Here is a 22,510-nt window from a genome sequence, read left to right on the forward strand (position 1 = left end):
TTCATCACCGAGCGTGCGAGTGAATATTCAACTACGGCTTGTTGATTTACTTGCGTTTTTTTTTTGTAGCTGCCAAGTTAAAAGTGAGCGTACAATTGATTACATGATGGAATATGACAGTGTCACACAGCACTCGTGTTTCTTCATTCTGTGTTATGTCGTTGTTCCATTGATTAAAAAAGCCGGCGAAGCACTGCCCCCGGGCCCAACCAGAATCTTCGAGGCTAACCTCGAAGATCAGGCCCTTGAGATGCTTCTAGACCCCTTCAATGACTTTTGGACATCACGCAAGCTATCGCAAGAATGAAAAACAGCTGAAGTACGCTTTATCCCCAAACCGGGCAAGTCCCCGCACATTGACAACCTGTGGCTGATATCCCTCACATCATGCATAAGCATAATCATGAAAAGGATAGTACTCAAATGCCTCCAACAACACCTGGACGAAACCCAGCAAATGCCAGACCCCATGTTTGGCTTTATACGACATCTTGAGACCCAGGACGTGCTAATGCAATTGAAGAAGGAGATTGTCATCCCTGCCACACACAACGGGCCATTCTCGTGCTAGACCTGAAGGGGGCATTTGACAACGTGGCACACGAGGCGATATTTTGGAATTTCAAGAACACAGTGGCGTATTTAAGCCACTGAAAAGTAAGGATGGATGTTCAGCTTTGCTGGTGTGGCATTTCATAGGTTGTAACCCACCATATTTTTAACCAAGCAATAAGGAAATTATATGGTCACGCCGTACCATCAGTAAAACTGAAGTGTTGCTTCCCCAAGGAGTCTCACTGCCACCTTCCCCATTTTGTAAACACTTTGTAAATAGAAACTAGCACATGGTATGTAGTCACATTATATGCTGTCTGTTAGAGCACTGCACGGGCTCGGGCTTACCCGAAAGCCCGGGCCGGGCCGGGTAGAGAAGTTTTTTCCCGGGCTCGGGCCGGGCTCGGGCACGGCGTGTGCTTTTTGACCCGGGCCCGGGCTGGGCTCGGGTTTTTTGACGCGGGCCCGGGCCGGGCTCGGGCTTTCTGTGAGTTATTATCGGGCTTCTCAACTCTGAAAAACATGTATTTTTTGGTCTCGGGCCGGGTTCGGGCCGGTTTCGAGCCGGGCTCGGGCCGGGCTCGGGCTTAAGGTAAAGGGGTGGCGGGCCGGGCCGGGCGGGTAACGTAGATTATTTGGGGCCCGGGCCGGGCCCGGGTCTCGCCATAAAAGTTTTGATCGGGCTCGGGCGGGCCGCCCAATGTAAAAACGGGCCCGGGCCGGGCCCGGGCCGCAAAAATCGGCCCTTGCAGTACTCTACTGTCTGTATGCTTGGTGAAGTGCACCAACCATTTTCTCACCCTTAAAACCTGGGCTAATGCTGTCTTTTTTTAATAATAATTATGCAACAACCTTACTCAATACATTGCTGTGAGAACAATAGTTGGATTAACAGTAGCACTGCACACACACCCTCATACCACATTGCAGACATACTCTATAGAGGCTGGCCAAAAACAGCGTAACTGAAAGCCAGCTGAACAGGGTGCGAGTTCATGTGTATCAAATAAATGTCTGTTGCATTGAGAGGTTATATATCTGTCTGTGATATAATTATCAATTCAGAAATTCAGAATACATATGGCAGAAGAACAATACACAAGACAACACAATCAAGTTCCCTGTGAGAAGCTGCTTTTTGCCACTATTACATGCAGCAAAACGACACTTCATTAAGCACCACTATGGCTTGCGTGCCTCTTTGTGCATTGGACAAGAAGTAAAGGTGGGCGAATGTAAACGTTTTAAAATACGTATTGAATAAAATATTATTTATCAAATAGTCAATAGTCATACGAGGACACACGTACCTGTAGTAACAATGTTTATTTTCATATAAAAAAATTAGGTACCACACCTTAACTAGTGCAAAAAGAGAGCTAAATATTGGGCACAAAGGATAAGTTTTAAATGCAAGACTACTAATTGTTACGTAAAAAAATCGACATAAACAGTCTATCAACAACCTTAGAGCCTGGCTGCAAAGAAGCTTTTCAAGAAAGAATGGCCTCTGAATGGCTAGCTTTCAAAAACGTGCAATATATTGTTCCCAAGAAAACATCAAAGTTGTAGAAAAAGAAAAGAATAGCCGATGAAGGACCTACGTGTCGTAGACATATGTAAAACTACTCGTTGCAAGGAAAACAGCACAGACTTGTAGCATAAAAGATCAGTCTGCTAGATCAAGAAATGTGTGGTCACCTTTCGCGTGAAAAAAAAGCCTATGGGAAAGTTTTCTTGCCAATATGACTGAAAGATACTTTCGTAAACATGCTTGCCTTTAGGAGGCTACATACACTTGTTCACATGCAAGTACCTGTCGCGTATTCATTGTTAAAGAAGTTCAATTAATATAATGACACGAGAGCCTCCTCTGATTAGAAAAAAATAATAGTTGTGTGGTCATATATAGATGACATTTAGAATGTCAAGGTACCCTTTTCCATATTATGCAAGACTCATGAAAGACAAGACTGCAAGAAACAGCATAAAACTAATGCAAAATCTATAACTGATTATGTCAATGAGATTTCCATTTCATGTGGCAAAGTATTTCACAGGGCAGATAGGATGTGACATCTGTGATTCAGCGATACGTCATTGTATCGGGGACAAGTATTGTACAACTGATAATTTTCGGAATAAAGAAATAACAAGCATTGATTCCTAGTATGTCACCATGCCACTTGTATCTTAAAAAGGACTATCACTTATATGTCAAGCTTGCACCATTATGTTTATGTGACCATACATGTGTACCCCATCTGTAATGAACCGTTGCTTTAAGTTATGACCACTGTCATGTCATTCCCGTACATTAATTGTGATTTTGCACAATACACCTAGAAAACTTTTGAGCGGCATTGCAGTACTTTTTCTTGTATGTGCACACCGGCTTTCTGTCACAACACCCACTTCGCATCCATGATAAATGCTTCAGTCAAGCAAAATAGAGTTTCAGACTAAGGTACCTAAAGTGCTTTCATTCCAGAAAACCCCAAACAAGGTTTAGATTCTTGAGGACACAAGTTACTTGCGTCCTTTGATCTAAGGCTATTTTCTGCATGCAATGAATGTTAAGATTTCTGCTGTGCAAATCAATGTTAACCTGATAAAAGGGATGGCCAGCCAAAATTTGCATTCGTGATACTAGTTGCTACTGGGGCCAAATTAACCTATGGGCTAAGGGGGCTGCAGCTCCAGGCTAGGGGGCCCTGTGAGAAAAATGTTTCCTTGAATTAAACTTTATTTCTTGCATTCAGTACAGAGTAAAACATAATGTGAACAAATACATTGGGATCCCTAGCTCGAGGCCAGTTGCAATCCATTAAAAATGTAGAGGATGCAAAGCAATTAATTTAGCACAGACACATGTACTTAAACTCAGCAACAATATGCACTTTACATTAGAAGTAGAGAATACAATACAAAGAATCTTCAAAATGCAAACGGTATCATTGAACATTTACAAGTAAAGAAAAATGCACCAGAAAGAAGAAAAAGGAAGCGGTGAATGTATTAATAAACATACGAAAGAAGATAACGAAAATGCAGTTTTAATTATCTTCTGAAAATTAGCTGCATTTCTAACTTACGTGGACTGCACGTTCCTCTCGACTACTCCAGCACTTCAAATTCTCCGTTTACCACACACATTACAAGCCTTTGGAACCAGAAAATTTTGTTTTAGTTCACTGCGTGTACAGCGTTCTGATTCGGTAAAGTTGGTAGCAGAGAGTGGGTAGTCAGTAACGATGCTACTATTAACCATTACAAGAGTTTAAAAATTTAGTAATGAAGTAAACGGTAAAATGTGTACGTGTTGAAAGAGCGGTGTCGTGTTAGCATTGTATTGTGAGGAAGTCATAAAGTGGACAGCCCTCTTTTGAAGTTTTATAAATGGCTCAATGTATGAATGGCCCAGAGATGTAACACAGTACCACAGAAGGCTGTGGAACAAGCTGAAATAAATTTCTAGAAGGGTTTCTGCATCAAAACAATTTCGGCTCTTGAGCAGAATATAACAAGCCTTGCCGAGATTTTTGCAAAGCTGGTCAATGTGAGGTTTACATAGAAAAAACTCATCTAATTAGTACAATCCCTTGATGGGCCCCTCAGAAATTTAAGAGGACCGTTCACCAGGGCCCTGTGGAAAATTTTAGTTATACTATAAAAGTTGTAAAGTGTCTTCCAAGGAGTATTCTACCACAAGAATTCTTTAAAACAGCATAGTAGCAGCCTAAATAGAAGCAAAGAATCTGTAGTACAAGAACGTGACCTGCTCTTCGTGCACATAGGCATTCTTTCTTTGCCCAACCAGCAGCGCAAAGGACCTTTCTCTCTCTTTCTCACTCCCATATAAGAAATGAGGGTTCACCTCCTCTCTTTTTTTTGCAGAACACCTAATGCACCTTTCATTTTTTTATTTAGATCACGACAACGGTATAATACATCCATGTTACCTTTACAAGTCGAACTGCGATGAGTTTGTTGACATGATGGCAGATAATTAATGTAAGGAGATGGATCGTTGCGAAGGTGCATGAAGCTAAACATTGTTCCCTCGTCAATTCCACGCCTTACGTTTCTCATGTTGCCTAGCTTTCTGTTTTCCTTTGGTGCAGGCTACATGGTGACGTTCACAAAAGATTTACAGATGTTAGGCCCTTCTCGCATGCTCGTCTTGTATGATGAATTACTGTGGCGGTTAGCACTGGTAACATCAGTAGCCACCCTAACCGTGATTACGCAGCAACATGCCACCGCCCATGCAGCCCAGACCACCCGCTTCCATCTCAATTTGCCCTTTTACTAGCTATACGCCCTGAAAGCAATAAATAAATGGTAAAATCCATCACTGCGTAGTCTTATCTCATGCTGAGGACAAAGCATTAGGTATTTCTTGTTGTTCTTATTGAGATCAGCTGTTTGTTTTGACACTGCTAGGACTACACAGGCAGTAAAAGTGGTTCGGTTTCTATTTAGCAGGTGGCACCACAGCAGTAGCAATGGTGATGCATTGACGATGCAGAACGCTACGAATGCGTCATTGTTCACTGCATCATTAATTCCTACTCTGCTCTAGTACGGTACGTGATGACAGTGGTGAGCAAATGTCAAATACACGCTGAGCAAATGGCGTGGTGCATGTGAACATTTATCAGGGTGTTCACTTTTACTAAAACTGGCTCAGGAGGCTGTATTGAACTGCTCAGATAGCGTGTCGATGAAGCGAAGCCCAACAGTAGCATTCATGGAAACGAAGCCTTTAGTTACAACGTAGGAACATTTGTTGCGTCACTGCTCCAACAGTGGCTGATGTATCGAAAGGATGGCAAGCAGACGCTGAGCAGCTGACGCAGCATGGATGAACGCATCTTGAGGGGAATTCAGCCTTCCTATTGGCTAAGAAGCCCTGCCGCTGCCCCAGTGCTGCAAGGAACTACTCAGATGGAGTATAACTGGCAAAGCACATTGTTCAGCATGAAAGGTTGGGCAGTGGCAGAGAAGGTGCGTTGCAGTGTCGTCACATCCGCAAAAAATAGCATGCGGCACATTTGCATTGTTTACATTACAGCACATGACACCTAGCACAAAATTAATAATTGCAATACGTGGAGCAGTGATATAACTTTTAAGCTGTTCCCTAGCCTCCCCTCTTCGTAAAGAGTAAAATGTGCAGTGACAACACTGGAAACAAACAACACGTGTACAAAGCAAGGAAAGCTGGTTTGATACAAAACCCATACCGAGATGCAAAGAGCACAAACGACCAGCAGTGCTTCTGCACTGTTTACTTCCGAGCACATGCATAAAAAGCACCCTAAAGAGCTTGTAGTGTGTGTCCAACTCAGCAGCTGCTTAGCTACAAGAAAGTTCGGCCAAGGAGAAGGAGGTTTCATTATTTTTCAATGTATGTGTACAAGTACGGTTTGTTTCCGCCTCCTTGAATTTTGGGTCTAATGTTCTGTACAAACCGTTCTGTATGCACGGTTCACTTCAGAGCATATGCATATCGCATAAAACGAATACTTATACGCCTAGCACCCCTACGACACATTGCACGTATACATAACAGTACCCTTCACCTCGTACAGTAAGAACCCCAGCACTTAAACGCTCTGTACGTGTTCGCGGTCACCAAGGCGCATCGCAGCCCCCAAAACAGCTCACATGAAGCAAGGCACAAACAGCACATTACGAATGGCTGCGATGACGCGACAATAAAGCTAATCGCTACAGGTCATATGGTCACTTCTTAAACACAAACCAGCACTGCACAATGCACATACACCTATGAGCTTCGCCGCGATGAAGCGCGCACACACAACACCTAGGTACACCATACGCTGAGATGGGCGACCGCACTATTTTCGTTCTGGCGCGTACTGAATGCATGTGTCATGCTTAGAATGCGCGTGTATGTGATGGCCTTCGCGTTTGTACTGCTGGTACTGCACAAGCGAAATACGGCCCAACACACACGAAATCGCCGGTTTCATTGCTTCCGACGCTCGCGTAAACACAACACATTGCCATCTGTTGCCGTTGACGATCGCACGCGCTGAAGAGGTCAGGCAGGGTACATCGGATTGCTGCGTTCGACGATTATCTCCGCGAGTGCTCGATAACTCTTGCAATGATCCCACAAAAACGACAAAAAACAAACTGCCACAACAGCCTAGGCGCCTAGGCCTCGCGCTTCGCTTCGCTTCGAACCAGCGCCATGTTTGTGCGGTCGCCGCATACATGCTGCATACTGGAAAAAGTTCACGACCGCCTCTCGTGACGTCAGAGCGGCCATTTTAAGCGGACCGCGCGAGGGCGGTGCGGCTTGCGGCGATGTGCGGCTCGAGCGTGTACAGGCCCATACAGTCCAGTTTGGAGGCAACATAGTGTTGCCTGAACTTGGCTTTTAAAAAAATATGTCACTGGTGTATGCTTTCGCCTACCTTCTGAGTGTTCCAATATTTGTGGTGAACTTGATGACTGCCTTAACCACGTTAAGATTTTGTTTCTCGGAGTGCCAGTCATTCTATTAGGTGATTTACACTTTCCTAACGTTGTATGGTCAAATTCGTACTCATATTCATCGCTTAATTCAGCTGAAGCGGACCATTTCCTTCTCATCTATTCTTCGGTTTGACACAGATAAGTTCAGTTTCCTACACGAATAATACATGTATAATTCTTTACCTTGTTTTGACATCATGGCCGGATATTGTATCTTGTGTGTCTAATAGGCCCGGTATCAGTTATGAGAAACTTATTCAAGCAAAGATTTCACTTCCATTCTGACGCGCGCGTAAGCATCCTAAATCAATACGCGTTTACAAAAAAGCTGCTTTCGACGTGATTAACAATGAATTGTGCTCGCTTTTAGATGAGTTTTTGTCCCATTGCCTTGTCTGATCTGTGCAAAGCAACTGGAGCTCATTCACAACGAAAATTTTAGAACTAACCTTTAAATACACTCCCATCAATAATTTTTTTCTAATATGAGCGCCCAGTGGTATAACACATACATAAACCGTCGTTCTAACCGTAAAAAAGGCTCTATCACGCTGCTATTCAATCTCGGTCTGACAAACATTGGCTAGCCTATACATCTGCCACCACAACTTACTTATCTGAAAGGAAATGATCTAACATTTTTATTTTTTAATCGTACCTTTCAGTTGTGCTAACAAAATCAATCAGAAGGGGAAATCTGTAGGATAACACGAAGAAAAGTGCCTTGCTATTTGAGGCTCGAGCTGGTTTCCTAAGGACAAAAACATAACGGAGCAAATATTCGCAACTAGATGAGGCACGTGTATGCTGCAGCAAAATTCCGGAGACCACTCAGCTCATGCTCATGGAAATTGGAGGGATTCACCCAGTGAGACCCGCAGCATGTAACACCTCCCTGAAGTGCTTCGATTTAAAGTGGACGGAAGCAGCAGTCGAGATGAGCAAGAGTCGTTTAAATCATTGTTGGCAAAAAAATCACAGCATATCCACGAAGAGAATGATGATGAGTGGGCGAAGCACCGGGGGATCATTCGGGTAAACCACAGCTACGGACGAGAGATAAAGAGAGCGCGCGTCGGGAGCGAGAGAGAAAGAGAGCGCACGTCGGGAACGAACGCCCTTGTAGGGTGCCTCGATGCCAGCGCCGCCGTTCAGGGTGGTGCCATCCTTTGACCGCACCCGCGCCGCCGCTTTCTCGCTGCGACGCCATCTTGAGTCACAGCGAGCGGTTGCGAGTGCTTGGTGCCGGTGCTTAGTTCGAGACACAGTGCGCGCGGATGCTTCGCTGACGCTTCTACTTGCTGGACAGTGTTCAGCCGCATGAATGACAAGCTTGTCAAGTGCATCGAGTCGACATGACGGGCTGTTGTGTTCCCAAGTGCACCGGATCGACGCGTAAAGGGCTTCGTTGTTTACGCTTCCCCCGGTACCCAGAGCGAAGGAAGAGATGGGAAGCCCTAGTAAAGCGGTATCACTGGAAGGCAACGGATAGCTCCTACATTTGCGAGGTAAGTATCAAGAAAGTTTAGACTATCGCACCGTGTTTTTCATTTAAATAAGAAAGTATTCTCTGATCTTCGCTCACGTACCTACGTTCGCTCACGAACTAAGCACTGCACCGATGCTGAGTAGCCTATGGTTTGCGAGCGCGCGTCGCATAGGCTTTTGCCGTTTTGATCAGCGCAGTTATGCGAGTAGTACCCTAATTTTAAGAACTGATGAAAAGGCTTCGCCGCGAAATAGCCTTACATTAGCTACAAAGCGTCATGTAAACCACCTATTTTACTTTTTCATGGGAAGCACACATCGTGTGTCTCTTGTTTCTTTTCCCCCCCCCCCCTCAGTTTCTTTTTTCGCTACTGGTTATTTGGGACTAAACAACGCAGTGCTTCTTCTGGGGAGAGCGGTTGTTGTGTACGTGGCAAGCGAAGCATTGTGATTTTCTCTATTTTCAGCAGATATCTTGCGGATCTCAGGTCGTTACGTTATATAGCTGATTTTTTAGACGAATATATTTGTAGCGTGGTGCTCGTAAGCCGATGGTCATTCGTGCTCATTCCCGATCGTTGTGGGTACTGTGACGGTCTTTAAATGCCTGTGCACGGTATGCCCAGGTGTAGTAGAGTTAAGGGGCATCATGGGACCAAAATGTTTCGGCGCTTTCTGGCTTGGTGTCTGTTGTAGCCTGTGCATTTCTTCGAAACGTGTGAAGCGAGGTAATACAGCATTACTTCTGCGAAAATTTATTTTTAAGCACTGTAATGGGTTCTCTGTATTTACAAGGCAACTTTTCATACCAATAATCACTTTTGTTGTTTTACTTGTACTTTGAAACACTTTGAAGAGGACCAGTACGAGGGAAATCGACAGGATGGGCGCCGTCTGTTAAAGTCAACAGCCCTACATCATCATGGACTATATTTTCGAAGTGAAAAACATTGCTAATCTGTATTTGACTGTCTTAGTTTCATTTACGGTTTTTGTACGCGATATGTATGCAGTGTTGTTTATTTTTTCAATGTAGTTATCAGTGTTCTAATGGTTATTTATAAAATGTTCTGTACTCGCCATCGATGTGTTTGGCTGATGCGACGTATTCGATGGTAGCTGATGTATTCTGGCTGGATATCTTGATTAAAGGGACACTAAAGAGAAACCGGAAGTTGAACTTAAATGGTAGATTATCCTTTCACGATCACAGCCATAGCATTCTTACTGCAAACAGATGTCTAATAGGCGAGAAAATAGCGAAAAACTGAAGGATAGGTGCTGACGCCCCTTCGAATTTCCCGCACTACACGTTCTGACGTCGGAGATTACAAATGCAGGCCGGTCGCGATTGGTCGAGAGCGATTTATCGCTGTTAATAAAACGCAAAATGAAATACACCTTAAACCTACATAAACAGCATTTGCCAACTTTTTAAACCGTTTCAAGCGAGGAAGTACAAGTTTAGCACAAAATTAAATAAATAAGAAAAAATGGCATGGCGATACATCCGGTCGTGATAGTTTCGTAGTTTCGTTTTTGGTCAATGCATCGTCGCGCGCGCCTGTTCCGCTCTACGGTGTTTGGTTGCGTGTTGCGTGGCTCAAAAAACGTTGACTTCGCGGGAAACAGCCAGCAAATGCCTCGCGTGTGTTGTGTTGAGGGGTGTATAAATGGCCCAAGGCGCTTGCTCAGGGGCAGCGGCAGTGATGACTCGATTGTGTCCTTTCATGTGGTGTCGCGCGGTGAGCCCCAGCTCCCCGGCGTTCGTAATGGCTCAGTGCTCTGCCGATGATAAAACGGCAAAAGAGCCAGAGAAACCGATGGTATGCTCTCTGCATTTCTCGCACTCGGATTATGTGTATAATCCTGCCCTCGGAAAGTATCTTGGCGTGCCCCAGAGGCCAGTCCTTTCTCGAGCAGCTGTTCCCTCAATGCGGCCTTCATCAAACCCCCTTCCGGTGCCCCTGCAGCAGCAAACTGGCGGCTCGGTGAGTGCTGAATGTCATTAAATAAAGCCACGAAATAACCCTACCGAGTACGTGCGCAACTTTCTACGCTTGTTCTGTCGAGAACATCGTCACCTGGCGGACCGGACGCTTCGCCTTCCGTCGACGAAAACGAAGCTCTTCGCCGGCGCGGCCGGCGGCTCACCGCCATCGCACGCGGAAACACCTACCGCTCGAGCACGGAGGATCATTTCGCGCTCCGTTTCACTGAATATCGCTGAAATGCAGTCCTGCTTCCCTGGCGAGCTCTTCGTTGCAAGGTTCAGCTGCAGCAACGGTATACATCGCGGCGAACGCAGACGCAGCGACCATGCATGCAGCCATGATGCATCCAGTGCCTCAGCCGTTTACGCAAACGGTGACGTATCATGGCGCATTCTGATTCGCCGAGAGCAATGAAATCTGTGACGACACTGCTTCAGCGCCAAATCTGGGGTGAGAGAAATTGAGGAAGAGATATTTGGTCTTTGTTTACGAAATTCTCCGCTAATAACTCATATTTTTGCACCCAACAAAAACTGCATGCATTCCTGAAGGTCCCTCTTTTATTCCAGCTGAACTTCCTGTTTCTATTTAGTGTCCCTTTAATATTACCCGCGGTTACGTTTTCTTGTTTGCATTCTTGTTTTCGATTTATATTGTGTGTAATAAGGTTGATGTACTCACTTGAACCCCTCCCCCCATGTAATGAATAAATTAAAAAAAAAAACTCTCACTATCCCGCATTGTGTGTCGAGCCTACCTTGCGAATTTTTTTATCTCGTCTTTCAACATAACCTTCAGGCGCCACACAGCACATATAATTTTTTATGTACATATCTCTTTCATGATTGATTGTACTAGACATTATAAGTAAATGTATTTTGTGCATCGTTTGGTTTCTTGTGTGTACTACGCAAGATTGACACAGACAAGTTACGTTACATGTTTCTCTACAGCACTAACTAAACCTTATTTTCACATCGCAGTTATTTTACACCACCTTAATCCTGTCAGCACACAGTTTTGTGGGCAAAAAAATTGCGCGTAGATATCGTCAAATAATTGCAACGAACGCGGAGAGCACGCGCAACGCAAGGGAAACTAACCGCCGTGCGCGAGTGGCTGGCTACGGTAAAGAAGGCGTGACGTGTAAACCAAAATACAACAGCGAAAAAGAAAAATTTCCACACACAGGCGGTCGCAAACCTTATATACCAAGCATCGAAGCGCAAAAAAAATAGTGCGTATTTCAAACATACACACGGCATGTTAAATGTAAATTGAATTAGGCAACTTGGGGCATGTTCCCGGCGCCATACATTTACGTCTTGGACCTTCGACGAGTTAACGGCTATTGGTTATAAAGATGTGCAGATGCGATACCGATAAGAAAATCCTCATCAAGGCAAAGCACTTGGAAGTGCGCCGCGAGTAACACTATTTACGAACGCAAGCGTAGCTGAGTCTCAGCTCGTGTGACTCAATATGGCGGCGCCAGCGGGGTTGTCTCCACCCTGGACGGCGGCGCTGGGCATCGAGGCACCCTACGCCCTTGTGCACCGCAGCGCCCCTAGCTACGGACGAGAAAGAAAGAGAGTGCGCGTCGGGAACGAGAGAAAGAGAACGCGCGTCGGGAACGAACGCCCTTGTGCACCGCAGCGCACCTAGCTACGGACGAGAGAGAAAAACGCCGGAAGCGTTCTCCGGAAGCCGGAAGCTGGCTTCCGGAACCGGAAGCGGAACCGGAAGTGGAAACAGGAAGCGGAAGTCGGCTTCCGGTTATACTATACATATACATATATATGTATATATGCGTATACATACATAGCAGGCGCGGATCCAGGGGGGATGTCCGGATGTCCTGACCCCCCCCCCCCTCAGATTTCTGCATCGCTCCCTCGCTGACAGGGGGATGGCCCTGTCGCAAAAAATATGGCCACCAGCATTCTTCAAAAGTATTTTTCGCAAGTACCAGTGATATCAGCCATGTATAGAAGTAAAGCTAGCTCGCTCACAAGCATAGTTGTATTCCGTCGGGGTGTGGTGTCGCGAATTTGCCGTAGTTATTTTTTCTCATGAACACCTTGGACCTCCTGGCACCGGCGGTGCCTTACTCGTCCCGTCGCTGGCGTCGAATGAACGAGGGGACGTCCTTTTTGCCAAGCATGCCGATGTCCGCGCGAGCGCATTCGCGCCTGATCAACTTTGTTGCCCCTTGGGGTGTCATCGGTTGCCTCAATGGCTGTCACCGGTTCCGCGACCAACCTGCTTAATGAAAGAGATCACTTGCTGAGGTGTTCATATACAGGGTTTGTCCGAAAAGTAGTGTCAGTGATTATATTGTGAAGCGACTATACGTCGCAGCGCGCTAAGACTAGTTGGGATTGGTGGAGGGGGAAGTTAGCTTACGCACGCGCTGTCGCTCGAATATCTGAGACCATCTGGAGTCGTCTGCGACCATCTGGAGAGTAAGGACAAGGTTTTTCGTTAACTAATTTTCATTTACCGTGCAAGCCGTAATGCAGCGCTCGTTGGAACAAAGGATTGCCATCGAGTTTTGTGTGAAACTCGGCAAGTCTGCAGTGGAAACTTTTCCTATGATAAAGACAGCGTTTGGTGATAATTGTTTGTCAGAACGTCAAGTTTACTGTGGGCACAAGGTCTTTTTAGAAGGTTGTGAAGAGCTCAGCGATGAAGCCAGCGCTGTACCGCTATCAACGACCATCACAGACGAAAATGTGACGCGCGCGAGAAATCTTTTGTACTCAGATCCTCGTTTGAGTGTCCGTTTCGTGGCACCGAGAGTAAACATTCCAAAAAGTACCGTTCACGAGATTTTGACGAATAATTTTCAGATGCGAAAAGAGTGCGCGAAGATCTTGCGCAAAATATTAATGGACGATCAACAATCGAGCCGAGTTGAAACGTGCCAGGAGGTTTGGGACTTGTGCGAAAGTGACCCCCACATTTTGGACAATGTCATCACAGGTGACAAAACTTGGGTGTTTGAATACGACCCCGAAACAAAAAGGCAAAGTGCCAATTAAGTGGCACAGTTCAGCGTCCCCTCGCCCCAAGAAGGCCAGAATTAGCAAGTCAAAGGTCAAGACCATGCTGATTATGTTCTTTGACATCAGTGGCCTTGTCCACTATGAGTTTGTGTACCCCATGGCACAACCGTGAACGCCAAAATCTACGTGAAAGTGCTCAAGCGACTCAAACGAAGGATTCATCGCACCCGGCCTGATATCGAGGGCGATTGGAAACTTCACCGGGACGACGCACTATGCAGCCTGCACCGCCTTCCTCGTGACCCGCTTCCTGGCCGATTGAAAGATGCCAACGGTTCCCCAGCCGCCCTACAGTCCTGACGTGGCTCTCCCAGGCTTCTTCTTCTTTCTGCGCTTGAAAATTCCCATGAAAGGACATCATTTCGCGACAGTTGGCAAAGTCGAAGAGGCTTGCACCAAGGCTCTAAAGGACATTCCTAAGGAAGCCTACCGTGACGCTTTCGATGGTTGGAAATCTCGCTAGAAGCAATGTAACTATGCAGGAGGAGCCTATTTTGAAACATGTTATTGTGTTGTACCGATCTGATTATTAATTTCTTTTCAATCGACTCACTGACATTACTTTTCGGACAAACCCCTGTATAAATAATAACAACTAACATCTATACTAAGAGCTACACATGGGCAACTTTTTTTAAATTGTAGCACTCATGGTGATCATAGTTACACGTTGACAATATCCAGTACGAGCACAGTACCGTTCGTACGCTACAAGTTCTTTGTAACTTCGCAGTTTTATTGTCGTACATTAAGCATAGGAGACTCAAAGCCGCCGGATCCGTTTATCTGAGTGGCCGTTCTCGCGGAGCGGGGCGAAGTCTCGAGCAGCGGCTGCGAAGTGGGGGAGCATGACGTCAGCGGCCAACACCAGCGCGCGGGCCAAGGATGGCGTCGCGTGGTTAGAGAAACGGGAGCAGATGCGCGCCTTGTGTAATAGGATGGCGTCGCGTGGGAAACAAAACATGAAGACGCTGGCTCGCGCTCTCGGCTACTACACCACATCGTTCTTCTTGCAGGTGGCGTCGTGAGTCTTCATACGCGGTGATTCGCATTTCGTAAACAACCAGCGTAGTGGTTGCCGCGTTGGAGCTCCAAAGCAAACGAAGGTGTCTGAGCCGAACACAAAGAATCTCCTGAAGGAAAACAAGGTGTCCCAACAGAACTCAAAAGACGGACCCGCGCTTACGCATGTATAATGAACCTGCAACAGATCATCCCAAATTTTATTTTAAGAAACAATACAGGCTACATATACCGGGTGTTCAAAATTAAGCATTATGGTTTTCTTAAAGTTAGGCACTGGGAGGCACGTGAAGACCACCTGCGCTAATAAGTTATGTGGCCAGGGGGACACAAAGTGACATGATAGTTCACAAAGTGACATGATAATTATCGCTGTCAGCAGCTGAATTGACTAAAATTGAATAATTAACTTTTTATTGGACTGCAGTAAGAAACACGACTGCCTCTAAGTTTTCAATACAAACACACCCACTTACGGCATTCGACAAAAAATCATTGTTCAATTTTAGTTAATTGGGCTGCTCACAGCGATTATTATCATCTCACTTTGTGCCCCCCTGGCTACATAACTTATTTGCACAGGTGGTCTTCGCATGCCTCCCAGTGCCTAATTTTAAGAAAAGCATAAAGCTTAGTTTTGAACACCCTGTATTATCAGGCACAGCCGCCAAGCACATGGCTGTATTGGGTAACGTCCTTTTCCTATAAGCTCGGAGAAATCGATACCTGGCTTCGCTACAGGTCTTCTTCCTCTTTCTGGGGTTTTACGTGCCAAAACCAGTTCTGATTATGAGGCACGTCGTGGTGGAAGGCTCCGGATTAATTTTGACCACCTGGGGTTCTTTAACGTGCAATATAACGCAAGCACACGGGCGTTTTTGCATTTCGCCTCCATCGAAATGCGGCCGCCGCGGCCGGGATTCGATCCCGCGATCTCGTGCTCAGCCGCGCAACGCCTGAGCTGACTGAGCCACCACAGTACTCTACAGGTGTTGCTCTAGCCGTATAAAACACGGGTTGATCGTGAGCAGAAACGGTGAATTTCGGTAACTAAAAAAGGCTACTATCATCATCATCATCGACAGAAGCTGCCCCCCCCCCCCCCTCAGAAAAAACCTGGATCCACCCCTGATACATAGCGGTATCCATGCCAACCAGAGCTACGGACACGCCATCTAGTGAACACTTCATAAAACTACAGGTGGCTACCACTTACGCCATCTATTGAGCAATTCATAAACTAGAGGTGGCTACATACTACTACTACTACTACTACTACTACTACTGCAGAGGAGGGAACGACCCACACCCTAAGGAGCTTCGCCCCTAAAAATTAAGCAAGTGTTACACGTTTGTAAAACGTGAAGGCCAAAGCCTGCCAGACGACCGCCGGAGCAGTGGCACGAGCGCGAGGGGTAGTGTGGGAACGCTGGCATGATTAGCGGCATCGGAGCCAGCAGTGAAAGAAGACGACGACGACGAACGCGCAAGCATTGGCACTAGCATGTCCAGGCCTAATGCAGGATTGAAGCTCCTAATCCCGAGCCTGACCCACGCTCTAGTTAACAATTGCTTACCTGGTCCGCGGGTGGGCCGGGCCCGGGCTTTTGGGCAAGCCCGTGCTGTGCTTTAGCACGGGTATGTGCCGTTTCTTTAATGAACGTCTTTCACGTGCACACTTTAGTGAGCCGCGCCATGAATGCAGTGGGTATATGTGCTGCGCTTCAATGAACCTCTTGTCAACTTGGGTTGCTGAGTGTGTGCTATTGGTATGTGCAGCCTACACGTATAACTTGTTTCGACGTTGGCAATACTCTGTGTCGCTATAATGATTCAATGCTAAACTCATTACCGTCGACAGTCATCATGAGGTGGGTTATGCCGATTTGTTAACATGCAATTTGTGAGTGCTGAGCCATGTACTTGATTTCTCAATAATAGGAATGGATTGCACTAAATGTCACCGAATGGTGAGTGCAGTGCCTGTAGCGACGGAATGAGTCCATGAATGAATAGGCCAAATATTTGAAATGATTGCTCATTAGCTTCAGTGCTAAATGGGATGGCAGGAGTATAAAGAAAATCAACCAACTAAATAATTATTTATATTTAATTAATTAATTAATCAAGTAATCTGAAATACATTGAACGCTAACAAAATAAAATTGCGATATGCAAATCAACATACAAAAAGCACACTAAATGACAAAAAAGTGGCCATCTGTGGCTCTTCCGTAATCGACAGTAGATGCAAGCATGAAATGGCTACCATGTGGCGTCTTTTGCCACCTGTGGTGCCACCGCCTTCAATCGCTTTTCTTTCAACAGTGCAGTGCGCTCAGCGTCTGTCGCTATATTTAAATGCGTAAGCATTTTTATGGTTACCCAACGAGAAAACTGTCCGAGCGTCCGTCCATCCCCCGCGTAAGACAATCGCTTTCATGTTCGCCAGCTGGTGAAGAAGACGACGAATACGCGAGCAGTGGCACGAGCGCGTTTCTGTGACCACGTGACATGTGCAGTCAGGCATGCACTAGGTGCACCTTTAGAAAGCCAGAACAGTGGTTCAGCCGTGGCTTTGGATATCATCAGCGCACCTGGAGCCGCCACCTGCAGTATAGTTTGCTTGCCTCATCAATTCACGTTGCATCGCCTCCCGCAGCAGTTCGTGTTTGCCGCAGTGCCGTCGCATTTGCCGTAATGGCGCCAAGACCACCGCAGCCGCTGAGCAGTGTTAGGATTACGAGCAGTGTTCAGTGTGAATGAATGAATGAATAAACTTTATTGTACGACGAGTGGTGTGGTTAATCTCGGGTGGAGCCCTCTTGTAGAGCCCCACTGGCCGTGGTGGCTCGCCGGGCCTGATCCAGGGTCGCCAGTTGGCTTCCCAGTGCCAGCTCGGAAAGCCTTGCCTCCAAAGACCACGTTGTGAGTGTCTGTGATGAGCTCACCAGCCTGGATACTGCCTCGGCTGGGCGTTCCGTACACTGGCATGTAATGTGTGTCAGCGTAGCTGTGTGGTCGTTGCACCAGGGGCATACACTGGTTGTGTATACCTCTGGAAACATTGCGTGCAACCTTGATATGTGTGAGCACTTTACACCACGTCGTTACTACGAAATGCTTACGCATCATTCAGATAACTTCCTGAGGATATTCTACGTAAATTTGTTCTTCTTGTCGCCAACCGCAAACGACTCACGGACCGCTGGCGTTCAAAAGAGCGCACGCAATCCGGTCTCAGCGTTAAAAGATGTGCCCTCTATCTGCCTTTCGAACGTCGCTATTGGAAATCACAAATAAAGCTTCAGCGTACTAGAAGTTACATCTAGAACAAACATTAGAAATAAATCGAAAGCAATATTTTTGTAACTGGTTTGAGAAGTATCTAGCGTATGTAATGCGGTCCTGTACTCAGGCTTGGGGGCTAGGGACTGCATTTTCTTAACTTTAGACTGGTTGCCCGGATGATCTCGTTTTGTTCTCGCAACGATGTCCATATGTTCTCGTTTGAATGCCCGGATGCTCTCGTTTGAGTGCCCGGATAACGGCTGTGGCTTTTGGCTCAAGGTCACTTGAAGGTTACCGACACTGGGAGCTAAAAGCATTTCATGCTTAAAAAGTCACAGGCTTGCGCAGCACAGTCACAGCGAGTCACAGCGTAAGCTGGAGGAGCGGCTCCACAGGAGCTCCCGTTTCGGCAGCACGCAGCAGAGGGTCTCTTTGCGTCGTTGTGAAGAGAATAAATTGAACTTGTGCAACGAACGAACTGAACGAACTGAGAGCATTGTACGAGAGGCACATATGTACCGCTCTGGCAAAAACAGCCATCAGGCCGGAAAGGATCATTTGCGAACCAGTCAACTTTGCAACAAGTCAATTTTGCGGAGAAATGCATTGGCGTTCCAGTTGCTTTTGCACTTCAATGCATAAAACGACGTTTTGTTAAGAAAGTAACTGGAACGCCAATGCATTTATCCACAAAGGTCGGGGATTAATATCTCGAAACTGGTGTCATCATTAGAATTTGTTCCAAGTGGATCCACCTTGCGAACTCCACCGCTAGTACTTATAAATTGCAATATGGGCCATAAGATAATTAGTTAGAAACCTAATTAGTGAGTTTTTAGTTAGTTGGCTATGAATTTCAACGTTTCGTGCAAGTAATTTACGCCTCTTCAAGTAGACCAGCTCATGAACTAGAATTGTGCTATTTGTCACAGACAACTTTTAAAAAAATTTTTAAAGTATTCGCTGAAACACCCTGCGTATGAACCCGTGAACTTTCAATAATTTTTATTCGGTAATGCACAGCCGACTTTGTCTATGTGGGTCTCACTCAGTCCTTGTTGTACAGTCCCTGTTGCTCAGTCGTTGTTGTTGTAGCCTATCACGCATGTGGCTCCTACCCACGGTGGGGGATTGGCCAAGAAATGGGTGGATTATTCCAAATTAATATGGAGGATACATTTCCGAATATCTATGGAATTAGTATTGAACAGCGTAGAGTTATATGTTCAGTCCTGCACAGTATGAATTACCAACTCGTCCTCTTTCTTTCCCTCTTCCCCTTCCCCCAACGCCGAGTAGCTAGCTGAGCAATTTTCCTCAGGACGACCTCTCTGCATTTCGCATCATTAAACATTCTCTCTCTCTCTCTCTCTCTCGTCCAAGAAGCAGTACTTCTTTACATACAAAAGAGCTTGCGAAACTGCCTGCTTCTTCACCAATCCCCTGTAGTGGGCAAGATTCAATATTTGAAAAGAACAAGTGACAGTCATGGCTCCTCTAGTACTGGGCTACTGGGACATCCGAGGCCGTGCCCAGGCCATACGAAACCTATTAGCCTACGTCGGAGTGGAGTACGAAGACAAGAGGTGCGTGTCCTCCGTATCCATTGTTTTCAAACAACAGAGAGCGACCGTGTGGGCGGGCATAGGCTCTCACCTATTGATGTCGCCCATACGACGCCCGATAAATACTTATCCCCCGGGGAGCACTTTCCATGTGGTGGATTAATTTTTTATTGGTGAAGGTTGACGTTCCTGCAAGAAAAAAAAATATATGCAGGTCCAACTCACGCTTGACATCTGTTTGAAGCGGCTAATGAAACGCTATAAATTTGCGCTTTCATTCCGCGTCTCTGGCGTCAAGTAAACTAGCGTGTGTGCATGCGCTCTCGGGCACAAGTGCTACGCAACGTGACAATTAGTCTATAACCTTGCACGTGTTCATTTCTTAGTATCTATTTTAGACGTGCCGCCTGCTTCTAGGCCAATACCCTTTTGTGGGTATGTGCCATTGTATTCAAATCTTCCTTTAGCGGTGGTCGAATACCCGAAGCTTCGAATGCGAATCGAATATTACACATTAACTATTCGTATTCGAAAATGAACTACGAGATTACTTGGTATTTTCGATGCAACCAAGTATTTCACCACGACCAACCGTTTAAGTGTCGTTACTGTTTACCGTCTGATAAGCACTGTATTGCAAATTATCAGAACTGAAATAACTGTAAAAGTTCTTGAAGCAATGCTGAAACAGAATGAGTAATGCATGCTTTGTTTTCTGTGTCGACGCGGAAGCCTACATGACACCCTTTCATTTTCGCTTGCAGTCTGTCATTTAGTGTTTTTTGGCAGAGTAGTCTAGTCATGACAGTTTTATTTTTTACACTACATGTTTTCCTGGCAGCAGGTCCTTCAGCATCTTCTCTATTTGGAGACAAGGTCTTATTTGCTGGCTTCACAAAGGTTTGGCGTACTTGGGATCTGGCTGGCTATGTGTGCAACCTCTTAAGAAATCGGCAATTTAGTTACTTTGGAATGTCACAGTGAGTCGCAATGGATTCTCTGGCAAAACAATAAGGCTGAAAAGGACCAAGGAAAACAAAATAACTTTGCCTTGTGACAAACTGAGAGTTGATATAATCTCGACCGGGTGAGGTGGGTCGTCACCGCAGGAATCAGGAGACGACGATGAAGGCGGGCATCGTGATGATGAAAAATAGAAAAAAAAATTGTATTCACTTCATTGGTACATGGTTTTGACTCTATCCGAGTCTCGAGCGGTTCTGATTAACACGGGGGCCAGGACGGCCTTAAATCCCCTCGTGGTGGCCGGCATTTCCTTCGGGGAAGTCCTCTCTCCGGTGGTCAAGTTGACGACCTCCTCGTCCTCGGGTCCTCCTTCTTGGTAGCTCGCCGTTTTCGTCTGCTCCGCAGAGGTGAGAGCTCTCTCGGGGCTGAAGGGGATTATCTCGTCACGGGAAAAGCGCTGGGGCTTGCTTCCCACATTGGGGAGATACAGATTCCAGGCATAACCTGCCGATGGCTCCTTCGGGGAACTTGTGGAAGTGTCAGACCTCTGTCGGGCGGTCAAGTTGGCGACCTCCTCTCCCTCGGGTCTTCCTTCTTGGTAGCTCGCTGTTTTCGTCTGCTCCGTATAGGTCAGACGCTCTCTCGGGGATGAAAGAGGATTATCTCGTCACGGGAAAGGCGCTCGAGCTTGATTCCCACATTTGACAGGTACAGTTCCAAGCCGATCATAACAGAGTAGATAAGTATGTTTTTATAGGATCGCAGCGCAAGGCTCTCGTCAGCTGCATTCGGGACACGACGAATCATCCAGGGAAGAACGCCTACGCATATACAATTTAACACTCGCAGCGTTCTTGATAAATCAGATATATTATAGATTTTCTTGCTAAAACATGACCCTCAATATTCTATTCTGAGACCTGATTACGCGAAGAAATAAGTGATGATAGTATTTTCCTCCATCTTAACAAAGTGTTACGAAAGGACCAATTTACTAGCGCAGTTGGCATAGCCGTACTCGTAAGTAATAGCGTGGACGCTGTTTTGCTGGAAAGTATCACGTAGCTTGAATGCCGATGTATAGCACTGTTCTGCTGAGGTCATACATTTAATCTGTATGCTGTGTGCAGGCCTCCCAACGCCCCACTCGACTTCCTGAACAAAACCGTAGCGCACACAACTAGCCCTATAAAAAAATGGTGGCAGTTTCACCCGAAAGGCGAAGTATCAATTGTGATAGCAAATTAGTAGAGAGATATACGGAGTAAGGATAGTATTTTTATCAGCTGTATAAACTTGGACATGCAGTAGCACCAGCAACGCGCAGAGCTATTGTTGACGCCGTCAGCGTTTTTATATAAATATGCATTTGGTGCCGCAGCTAAACGTCGCCTCCCCTTCCTCCCTTCCACCCTCCCACGGCCTTTCGCGTGACGGAAGAAGTCGCATTTGCTTTCTACATATGGTGATTGTAAAGGAGGAAAGAGACGCTTAATTCTGCAGCCCTTCAGGGAGCACGGCGCAGAACGCGCGTTTGCTCTCCGCCGTGCATTCGCTCCCCGTGAAAGCGCGCGTCCCTCGCGCCCTTTCACTCGCACATACACCGTCCGGAGCGCGGCGACGATTTTATCGCCGTTGACGTCATAAGGAACCTCACGGCGATGGCGACGCCGACGGCAGAAATCCGCTTTGGAGTGTCCATATAATTGCTATCGCAATAAAATGTAATGTAAAATTAGGCAGATCTCCCGCACTGTGGCAATAGACGTTATGCGAAGCATTTTGCAGACTATGCAGCATTGTATGGCGTTCCAAAAAGCGTTACAAACTTAACCAATGTTTTTGTGTAAATACAGCATTTGCGTGTTTGACGCCAGTGCTGTGATCTTGCAATAACGCGAGAGAGCGTGTATGTGACGATGAGGATAACGACGATTGCAGGGTTACTAGGGACGCTCGAATTCATGTGAACGAGTGGCATGGAGGTGTGACTTGGGTAAGAAACGCAGTGCTTACTGACGGCAGCCCGTGGTATCACTTGGAGGAC

The 22,510-nt window shown here is 46.2% G+C and overlaps 1 protein-coding gene across 1 annotated transcript in view; it reads left to right on the forward strand.

Annotated features, from left to right (window-relative positions):
* The first annotated feature begins 19,420 nt into the window (after positions 1-19,420).
* Positions 19,421-22,510, forward strand: part of LOC119462485 (glutathione S-transferase Mu 2-like) — a 52,333-nt gene continuing 49,243 nt past the window's right edge. Inside the window, exon 1 of the mRNA XM_037723831.1 lies at positions 19,421-19,518. Within this exon, the coding sequence (XP_037579759.1) occupies positions 19,421-19,518 (98 nt within the window). The remainder of the gene's footprint in view (positions 19,519-22,510) is intronic.

This window comes from Dermacentor silvarum, chromosome 8 (genome assembly GCF_013339745.2).
Source record: "Dermacentor silvarum isolate Dsil-2018 chromosome 8, BIME_Dsil_1.4, whole genome shotgun sequence".
Classification (NCBI taxonomy): Eukaryota; Metazoa; Arthropoda; class Arachnida; order Ixodida; family Ixodidae; genus Dermacentor; species Dermacentor silvarum.